The following is a 10,615-nucleotide window of genomic DNA, read 5'->3' as shown; positions in this document are numbered from 1 at the left end:
TCGTGGCACACACACACCTTTAATTCTATCACTTGGGAGGCAGAGATCCATCTGGATCTCTGTGAGTTTAAAGCTACACTGGAAACAGACAGACATGGTGACTCATGCCTCTAATCCCAGAAAGTGAGCCTTTAATCCCAGGAAGTGATGGCAGAAAGCAAAAAGGTATATAAGGCATAAGGACCAGGAACTAGGCTGGTTAAGCTTTTAGGCTTTTGAGTAGCACAGTTCAGCTGAAAGGAATCCAGTCTGAGGAAACAGATCAGCTGAGGAATTGGCAAGGTGAGGTAGCTGTGGCTTGTTCTGCTTCTCTGGTCTTCCAGCATTCACCCCAATACCTGGCTCCAGGTTTGTTTTTATTAATAAGATCCTTTAAGATTCCTGCTACAGGGCCCAGCTAAGTATGGTGGCTGCAGTGGGAAGAGGGGCTCACAATGGCCCAGATATAGTTTTCAGTCCTACTTTCTCACAAACCTAAGTATTTTGTGAAGATCATCTTGCAAATGTATAGCTGTTGCTTTCTCCTGCAGTCACACAGAGAACACATATTCAGTATCATGCCAGCCATAATGGTGCTTTTAGTTTACTTCTGATGGGAAAATATTTCCTCTCCAGAGATGCCAAGTTTCTATTACAATCTTGTTACTGACTTGCTTGAGGGAAGTGGGAATTGAGTGGGTGTGAGGAGAACAAGTCCTAATGATCCCATTAACCACCCCTGGGCTCCTGGGACATGGACTATTGGCATTTTTTTTATCCTTATGGATAGTAAATAAACAGTAGTTTTTATTTTGAATAAACTGCAGCAAATATGCACACTTTTCACACATCTAAAATGTTTCTCTCTGAAAGCACAAAATGAGCAGTTTTCAAGAAAAGTAGAAGGTTAATAACTCAAGTAGCTTTTCTAATGCTGAAGGATGGGGTTCCAATCTACAGGTGCCTGTGGACTTCACACTGAGCTCTTCACAATCAGGGTGCTTCTCCAGAGCCCAGGCTGGAGTCACTCACACTGACAGTCAATCAGCACCTGCTGCAAGTGTTGTGAGTGGGACTGTTGAGAACTGGAAGACCCTAATGAGAAATTAAGGAGACGCTTTCCTTGAATAAATTATATCTTAGTTTTGTCCTAAAAGATTATGCCGTGTCTAAGATTGCTGAAGTTCCCTCCCCAACCCCCAACAGTGTTCTCATTTGTTCCCTGAGCAACCTTTGTATGAACATTAACACAATTCAGTACTGTGCTCTGGGAATACAATGATGCATGTGATTCTGGAATTATTTCTGTAAGTCTATTGTATATAAATAAAGAAGTCTGAGAACTATTGTGTCTTTAACGATAAAAGCATATATAAGGATTGAAAAAAAGGACACCTCTCTATTTGTGACAGGGAAGGGGTCAAAGAAGTAAGAGAGGAAACTGCACTTTTTTCCTATAAAAAAAGCTCCTAGAATGCAAAAGAAGAATGTTCACAGACCTAGAAAACATACAGTGCTACATCAAATCATATGGGATCATAGTTTGCTGGCCTGCAAGGAGATGGTGCAGGGCAGTGGAGCTGAGGCTGCTTTGCAAGCAGCTAGCAGATATGCACTGGGATCAACAGTGATTGACACAGGGGCCTTTTGTGATGGAGTTGGAGGGCAACAGAAGAGGCAATGCTGATATATATATATATATATATATATATATATATATATATATATATATATATATATATATATCCAATCAAGGATCCAAGTCTGCAGAGAAAGCAGGAGATGATGAGGGTGTTGGCAGGGCAAACCATCTCCTACATTACAGTCCTTAGCTTTACCCTGTTATAGTCCCTCTGTTTCTGCTCCTGAGGGCAAGCAGGATGGTACCTATCCCTCATTTGAATCCCACACCCCTCATCCATGATGGTTCTTCACCTCCAAGCCAGTCTTTAGCCAAAGAAACTTATTTGCAAATACTCAAGTAATGAATTCTTTCACTCTTCTGTGTACTTTCAGGACTAAGTCCTCTGTTAGAATATAGCTATTTTCTGTAATCAGCTCCTACATCAGTTCAGCTGGCACCTTTTGTGTTGAGCTTTACTTGATTTTTGTGGGCATTTCAACTGGTGCTTTATGCTGCTGACTCAGCCTCCCTGATAGACATGACAGAAGACCAGAGAAACCTGGGTTATTCTCAGAAGAAAATCAATAGCCACTCATCAATCACTGATTGATATCAACAAATTTTTGGTAATCATTTACTCAGTGCTGGTACTGGAAATAAAATTGAGAAGGGAAAATACACTGAAATACACTTACATATACACATACGTGAACACACACACACACACACACACACACACACTTGGGGGGAGAAAGAGAGAGAGAGAGAGACCATTGTCATTAGCCAAAACTTACAACTGAGTGGAGGAGATGAACATTTTAAAAAACAATTATAAAAACATTTCACAAACATTTTTAAGTTAAAAAACACTTATATTATTATAAAATACCTGTATTATTATGATCCTTACAATCATACACAGAATGAAATAGGAGAAATTAATTGTAGAAATAACCATGAACAGTGTTAAAAAAGTGCTCCAGAAGAGTAATCCTTAGACTGACATATGAACTTGAGAAGTGAGTTGGACAGCTTTCCTCTGTTATGGCAAGTGCTGATAAAGAAAAAAAGACCAGACTGGTTTACACTTTTAGATCTTTCATTCATAATTGGATGCTCTATTGCTCTGGGCCTGTGGTATCACACCGTGTTGGAAGTAGTTAGTAGAAAATATTGCTCATCTTGTAGCTAGGAAGCAGGAGAGATCAAGTGAGCAGAGGGGTCTGGAGTTTCCTTCTGGAGCACAGCCATGATAACCTGAAGACATCCCAGTACATCCCACTTTCAAAGTTTCCATGACTTCCTAATACCATCGACTGGGACCTAAGCCTGCAACAAATAGAGCTTTCACGAACATTCAAACTAACAATAGTGAGAAGTTAATTTTATCAATGAAACTGAGAGGAGAGAGGGCACAGCACAGGGAGACACGGGTGCATACACATTCCGCATCTCGATATATATCTAAGCACAGTAGTGGAGCTCAAAGGGCCAAAGAGAAGGATTATATCACAGACTTCAAATCATGGTTAAAAAATCACTTCTCTATTCTTAAAACATTTGTAAGGCATTGAGGTTTCATCAAGAGTGGAAATCTAGTGTTCACAGCTACAGAAGAAAGGAGGTGCATCACCCCCACTAGAAACAAAAGAGGTGGAATCTGATGAAGAGAAAGCTGCTAAGGTACTAGTGCTGTGGTAAAGCTACGGTGCCATGTTGGAAGGCCTTACTGGCTAGTCAGAGGTTGCAGTCTATGATGTCCTGGCAGCTTTTTCCAAAAGCTCATAAACATGGAGATTCCCTCCCTCCCTCCCTCCCTCCCCAGTGAAACATCCTGCTCTCTACCTGCCCTTATCTGGAGAATGTCCCTGGGCCCTGAGGACTGACCTTATCTAAAAGCTGTCTCTAAGCCATATGCTTATCTTTAACTTGACCCTTGGCACAGATTCCTACTAGAGGACTTGTGTGAGGAGCCCTGCTGTAGGACCCTACTGCCAAATAGGAAACCTTGAGATAAGCATGTGCTATTTAATGCAAATTAGGGCTTGTCCCCAGGCTCCCCAATCCTATGTGTTCCTTATACTCTGGAATTAAGCTGAGCTGATTCACTGAAGTCTGTCTCCCAGAGTGCTGTCTCCATTGTACCCACAGCCCTCTGAGCCCTGTTCCCCACTCCTGCTTCAACCACTCTTCATGGATCAATGCAGCCAACAATTTTGAGGAAGAAGCAGAGCCATGGCGCCAGAGAGAAAAAATGGAAGCTTTTGCTATGATTGTAAAAGAAGAGAGGAAAAGGACAATCAGCAAGATATGCTACAGAAAATCTCCAAGACTCTACACAGAATGGATTCTGAGACATGGAGGAAGCAGCAGATGTTAAGGAACCCTGCAATGACAGCTCCTGTTACCAGAAGGTAGGGGGCTATGTCCCCTGGCATGGTTCTTATGAACGGGTTTGATGAGACATGAATGGAGAACCAGATGGGTGCTGAAGCTCCTGCAGCTCAGCCAAGAGGGCTGCTATGGGGAAAATGAACCATGAGTCATCGGCTCCTTGGTGGCAATTGGTGATGCAGACTTCAAAGATGATCAGTAGTAGATAAAAAAAAAAAACAAAAAAAAAAACAAAACAAAAAAAAAAAACAGAAACAGAGCTCTAAGAACTAAGCTTGCAAAGTATGACCAGTTCATTGCATAGAAAGAGCAACTGCCCCAAAATGAAAGGCAAGAGTGCAAACAAGCCAGGAAAGTACAGAACCATGGATTCCAAGAATGGAAAATACAACAATAGAGAATTGGACTTAGGAAAATGGGGTTGTTTGGTCCATGCTGGAGAGACAAAGAGAGGTGCATCCAGAGTAGAGCAGCTGAAGGATGAAACAGGAAGTGAGGGACTAGAGATCACAAGGCAGAACATCTGTGACTCTAGCTTTTGGAGAAGGGAGGACACAGATCATCCCATTGTAGAGGATTTGCTGCTGAGGTTTCTAGACATATTATCTAAACAATTTTGCCAGCATTTTTAGATTGAGCTCAATGAATCTCATTTTCCTCAAAGCAATTTTATGTGTAAAAAAGGAAGTCAGTCAAGCCCACTTATAGAATAATGGAATATGCCGGGCGGTGGTGGCGCACGCCTTTAATCCCGGCACTCGGGAAGCAGAGGCAGGTGGATCTCTGTGAGTTCGAGGCCAGCCTGGTCTACCAAGTGAGTTCCAGGAAAGGTGCAAAGCTACACAGAGAAACCCTGTCTTGAAAAACCAAAAAAAAAAAAAAAAATAGTGGAATACATCTTTTAGGAATACACGCATTGCACATAGTTCAAAAAGCGTGTTTCTTTCACATATGTCACGTACAATAGCCATTTTACTTCCTGTGCTTCCCCTTTTCTCCTACTTCACCTCCCCCCTTTCTAGTCTCCTTCTTTTCTCTGCTTTCTGATTTCAGGTATATGTATGTTTGTGTGTGTATTTGTATATATTTATGTATATGTGTACTCGTATATACTTGTGTATGTATATAAAACCTAGGCTCGCAAGTGAGAGAGAAAACCTAGCCACTGTCTTCTTGAGGCTGACTTATTCTATTAAATGTGATGATCTCAAATTTCACACATTTTCTTACAAATAACATAGTTTTATTTTTTTCCTTATGGAAAATAAAATTCCATTTTGCAGATATCCCACATTTTCTTTTTCCATTGAACTGTTGATAGACAGCCGGGCTGATGCTGCCTGGATACTGCAAGTAGTGCCGCAGGAAACATGGCTGTGCTACCTGTCTTTTGTGAAAGCACACCACAGCAACTGGTTGAGGAAAAGGCTTCTGCTTCCCGCCTCTGGAAGCCCTTCCCAACAAGAGTCATCTATCCATGAGAGATCTTCACAGGAGTTCTCACTGTGAGACAATAGCAGGACTATTTCTTTAGTCCAGGTGGAAATCTCTATCTCCATAAAATATTCTCCTTATCGACTGCCTTAAATTTGACAATAATGCCTACGAACAAACGTGGCTTCTGCTCTATAGATCTGAACACACAGCTGTAATCCTGAAAATATTCATATAACCTAGACAGTCACAGAATTTATGTTTCTCAACAAGTCCAAGTCTAGTTTATTCTGTTCCCATGCAAAATTACCATGGGGCCTCTGTCTGTGCTCCTATAGAAGACGTTGTTGGTTATGTTTATAGTATCCATTAGTTTTTCCCCATTTCACCCTAGGGTGATCAGAAGCCTGGCTAACAACTGCCCTGTCCAAATATTCTTGCAGCTAGTTATGGGCACATGAATATTTCTGGATGATGTAAACGGGTTAGATTGACAGCTTCCCCCTTGTCCAATCTGTCTCCCCTACCCTCCTTCCCTTTTGCCTGTTCTCTTCTCCCTTTCCCTTCCCTCCCATAGTCTTTTTTGCCTCTGCCCCTCTAACACTGAAATGAGGAGAGCTCTAGCAGCCATCTTGGAATGTACTGAAGTTCTTCCCAAAGCCATAGGCAAGAATGCATTGCCCATTAAATATTGTTGGTATGCACTCATACTCTTTTAACTTTAAAGGCCATTTTCCCCTTTCCCCATCTCAAAGGCCTATTGAGATGAACCGTCTGTGCCCAGACTCCCAGACTGGATCACTCTGTGGCCCACAGCAGGCAGCACTCATCCTGTGACCTCACCTTGTCATCTCCATCTGTTTGCATACTCAAGGACAGAGCCACAACTTTTTCATCTATTACTCTGCCAGCCCCGTGTGTGCCATACTTCCATCTGCTTATGTACAGAGGTTTTGTTTGTTTCATTTTGTTTTTGTTTGTTTGTGTTGTTTTGGTCTGGCAAATATTATTTAAAGGAACAAAAATGCATATGGCTGTGTAAACTTGTGAATGTATTAAGGATCTCTGCATTTTTCTACTATAAAACTAAGTTATATTAAAAGAGGTACACGGTCAAATCAGCTTGAAATTATAGTGTCCCTCTCCCTGATTTGGGTAGGCAAATAATGTTTAATAAACAAACCAAACTATACCCTTAAGCCACCAAGTACTAATGTGCATCTCACTGAATGCATTCAATTAGTTTACGTGCATTTTAATGAAGCATGTACGAGGGAAGCTAAAGCCTACAGGAAGTGATCCCTTACTGGAACTGGAATTACTGGTGTTATCTCTGCCCTGTAAAGTATCTCCTCGGGATGATTTCCAGAGAAGATAGTTTGTTTAAAAGTCTCAGTTGTGTGACCTTCAGCTCAAAAGTCTTAAGACAAGTGTTTAACTGCAAAGGCATAAAATATCCGCAAGACTTCTAAAGGCAATGGCATTTTCAACATTAGCATAAGATGTGACCTTTGTGTCCAGTCTTCTGGGATGCGCCACTGTAGCATGTTGGGCTTCCTTTTCTTCCTGCTCATTGTTCAAAGGCATACCTTGAAGCATAAACTTCAAGAATGACAGCAGTTCAAAGACAGAAAAGAACCCCTAAGAGGAGGACATTGCAGAGCAAAACTCAATTAAATTTTAACCTTTCAAACTGTAAAAGATGTGGAGTTGTTCCATTTCCTCCTTACCCAAATTAAATTGGATCCCCAAAGACACAAATAAAGATGCAAGGAATACATTGGCACAGACACAACGACTTTCAAGACCCAGGTTAAATTATGGCACATCTCATTTATTCACTACAGTATAAATATATTCATGTTTCACAAATTGGTATTTATTGATTCAACAACAGAAAAGGCTATGTCTTTCATTTTCACAATGGAATATGTCAGAATAGGAGGAAAGGAAAAATCATAGTCTTAAATTGTAATTTCTTTACCAAAAAGCATCATTTATGAGATTGATACTTGAAAATCAAAACCAATGACATCAAAGCTGCCCATGATGGGAATAATCCTTATTATTAAAATATCTCAGATATAAATTACATCCAGAAAAGACAGTTTAATGAAGTCCTGGTATAGAAAAGAAATGGCACAATGAAGTGCATTCTGTATAGCACAGCTATTATCCTCCAATGCTAATGTTGGCTAAAGCCAAATTCTGCAATGAAATTAATGAGGTTCATCACTGAGGTTTAGAAAAATGTTGTTAGAAAATGTTCAACAGTATCTGAGTGGAAATACATTCAGTAGTAGACACATTGATTTTACACATTTTATTAACTGTAAGATGTTATTTATTATTTCAATAGAGCCTGTGGGAGCCCTATCTTTGAGGGCAGCAATTCTGAGAGTGACATTTTTTAGAGAACTTTTGATAAATACTGAAAGCTCCATGTTCTGTTACTATGAGCTGTGTATGATCCTTCTAGGACTAAATTTTGCCTGGGGCCACTGGCTGCCAACTTGAATTGTGCATGCTTAAACCAGAGAGTTTGGCCACAGCCCAGGGATTTGAGATTCTCTCTCTCAGAGATGAGGCCTGAGAACATGAGTTTCCACCAAGCTCCAGGTGAGGCTAAAGTTGCCAATACAGAACCCTCCATATTTCAAATCAATGGGCTTAGAATTTTAAGACAATTAGTCATCCAAATCAACCACACAGTCTACACGTATTTCCTTCTATAACCATACAAAATTAGTGTGGGAGATTCCACTAAGCATGTTATAAATGAAAAATGTCTTCAATTTTGCTGGTGGTTTGATATAAAGCAAAAAAGCATATGGCAGTTTCTTCATGTCACACCATATTGTCATTTAGTTTTGGGAAAAAGTTTGTGTGTAAATTGCCAGGTGTTTATTTAAAACTGTGAAAAGATAAAAAATGATTCCTAATAATTGTTTCCTACTCAAATGAGTTAGGGACTCAGTCTATTTAAAAAGAAAGATATAGTGTGTGGCTTGGGTGGTCTAGCGTGACTTTCTTGACTCCTGAACTTCTTCGTTTGGACTCTGCCAGTTCATCGCTATGTTTGACACAGAGAAGCTGTCATCCACCTGGCTTGACAATCAGAGGAAAAAAATCTCAAAGAGTCTACATTGGAGAATGATCTTGCAGTTTGTTGGTTATTAATAAGGAAAGAGTTTTGAATTAGAAATTGAAGAAGAGAATGCATGACTGCCTGAGCATTTCTTCCCAATCCTCAGCTGTGCCTGTGTCTGGTCTTTGATGAACTGTCATGAAGGACAAGCTTACTCCTCCTGCCTAGATACGTGAGTGGTACAGATGGTGACCATCAGTGGACGGTGGATCAACAGGAAAGTGTGGAATTTGCAGCTGTTCAGTGGCAAAATTAACAAACACCTGAAAGAATTAATGAAAACAGTTACTAGTTCATGAGAACATTGGACCTTTGGTATTGATTATTATAAAAGAAAACATTGTCCAACCATCCAAAAAAATAACAAAAGGCCAAGGGGGCCAAGAACTCTGCTGTGAGACTATGTATTCTAGATATGGAAGGAAAGTTACATTCATGAAATCTCAACAATATGGCAGCCTAAACAAGGCCTGAAAAATGACTACTCCAGCTGACATGCCCACATAGATGGGTAATATCTCACAAGGCCCCACCCCTAGAGAAAGAACTACAGGCAATTAATGCCTATCAAGAGAGGGAGAATCAGTCTTACCCAGAAGGGAGACCCATAATTGGTGGATATTGGCTATCAAGTATTCAGCTCTAAAACTATTCACACACAAACAAAACTAAATGGACTCAGCAGAATAAATTTATGCATTTATACACACGCATAGGTAATAATACTAATGCATTTGAGAGAAAGCAGGAAGAGGTACATGGGAGTGCTTGGAGGAAGAAAATGAAGGAGGCAGGAATGATGTCATTATATTTTAATTACAAATAAAATGAAAAGGTGGACATCGTGTCTTTTTACTACCCTAATCCATTGAACAGTCAGCTCCAGGAATAAAGACTAAGTCCCCTGGAAAGTATCAATACCTTGTAGTTTCAATAACTTTACATTCCTGGTGCTCTCAGGACAACAAGCCCTTATTTTCCTCAGATGTAGCTGTTGTTCTACTGCAGAACCGAATCTATCATTTGGGATTGAATGAGTTAGAAAAGGAAAGTTTAACAGAAGGGACTGTCCCTGGCCTCCATGAGCAAATGAAAGCTCTGTACATTGAATGAAGCACATCTGATAGACAAGCTTTCTAACTTTCACCATCCTCACTAGGCTTTTGCAAAACTGAGTACGGTTAATTAAAAGAAGTGGTGTGCTGAAGAAGCAATCTAACTGTTTTTAAAGTTTGCTGGATAAGGTCTGATAATTATACACAAGAACAGCATGTGGCATTGTTCGAGGTGGCATACCTGCTCCAGAGTGGTCTGACTGATGGAATAATGCTTGATATTCAGGATGCTCTTGTTGTTCTCCAGAACTTTGAACAAGTCAGCAAGACACTCCCACCTTTTTTGTACATGATATTCCAGCAAATTAAGGCGCTGCCCCTAAGAGTCAGAAAATATGAGGAGTCGGGAATAGATATCACTGAACAAACTTAATTACACTACATTTCATTGTAAATAAATTCAAATGTGTTTTTAGAGCCACACGTGTTGACTACTGGTGATGTGTGTAGGTTAATGCTGGGAGTCACTAATGAACACTTATTGGTGACTGTTCACCCTGAGGCTCATTAGAGAAGTAGCATTCACTTGGATTGAGATTATGCCCTGCCCCACTCTGTCCCACCATGTCATAAGCACTAGGATAGGCTTAAATGGCCAGAAGTCACCTACAGATGCTCCAGAAAGAGGCAGTGAACACAGCTTAATGGAAATATCTGAGAGTTCCCCAAACTTTACAAGCATCATGGGATTCTTGGGTCCCAGTTTTCTTCTGCATTAGCTGAGCTACTTTTGGCAAGAAATTTACTCATTCTGATTCTTGCTTTCATGCTTCCCCATAGAGATAAGGACATTTGTTTTTTACCATGTCTTTTAGAATGGTACTGGAACACAAATGATAGTGTCTCACAGGTTATTTGTCTTAATGCCTATTACTTGTTAGAAGTTACGATACATAAGAATAACTGTTGTCTAAAAATTTA

The 10,615-nt window shown here is 40.3% G+C and overlaps 1 protein-coding gene across 1 annotated transcript in view; it reads right to left on the bottom strand.

Annotated features, from left to right (window-relative positions):
- Window positions 1-7,354: 7,354 nt before the first annotated feature.
- Abca13 (ATP binding cassette subfamily A member 13) overlaps window positions 7,355-10,615 on the bottom strand; it is a 446,515-nt gene continuing 443,254 nt past the window's right edge. The window contains exons 61-62 of the mRNA XM_052734499.1: window positions 9,876-10,013; window positions 7,355-8,842 (exon numbers count right to left, since the gene is read on the bottom strand). Coding sequence (XP_052590459.1) covers window positions 8,744-8,842; window positions 9,876-10,013 — 237 coding nt within the window. The 3' untranslated portion in view covers window positions 7,355-8,743. The remainder of the gene's footprint in view (window positions 8,843-9,875; window positions 10,014-10,615) is intronic.

This window comes from Peromyscus californicus, unplaced genomic scaffold (genome assembly GCF_007827085.1).
Source record: "Peromyscus californicus insignis strain IS unplaced genomic scaffold, ASM782708v3 Scaffold_13__1_contigs__length_99412109, whole genome shotgun sequence".
In the NCBI taxonomy this organism is placed as follows: Eukaryota; Metazoa; Chordata; class Mammalia; order Rodentia; family Cricetidae; genus Peromyscus; species Peromyscus californicus.
This window is presented reverse-complemented; position numbering and strand designations above follow the sequence as displayed.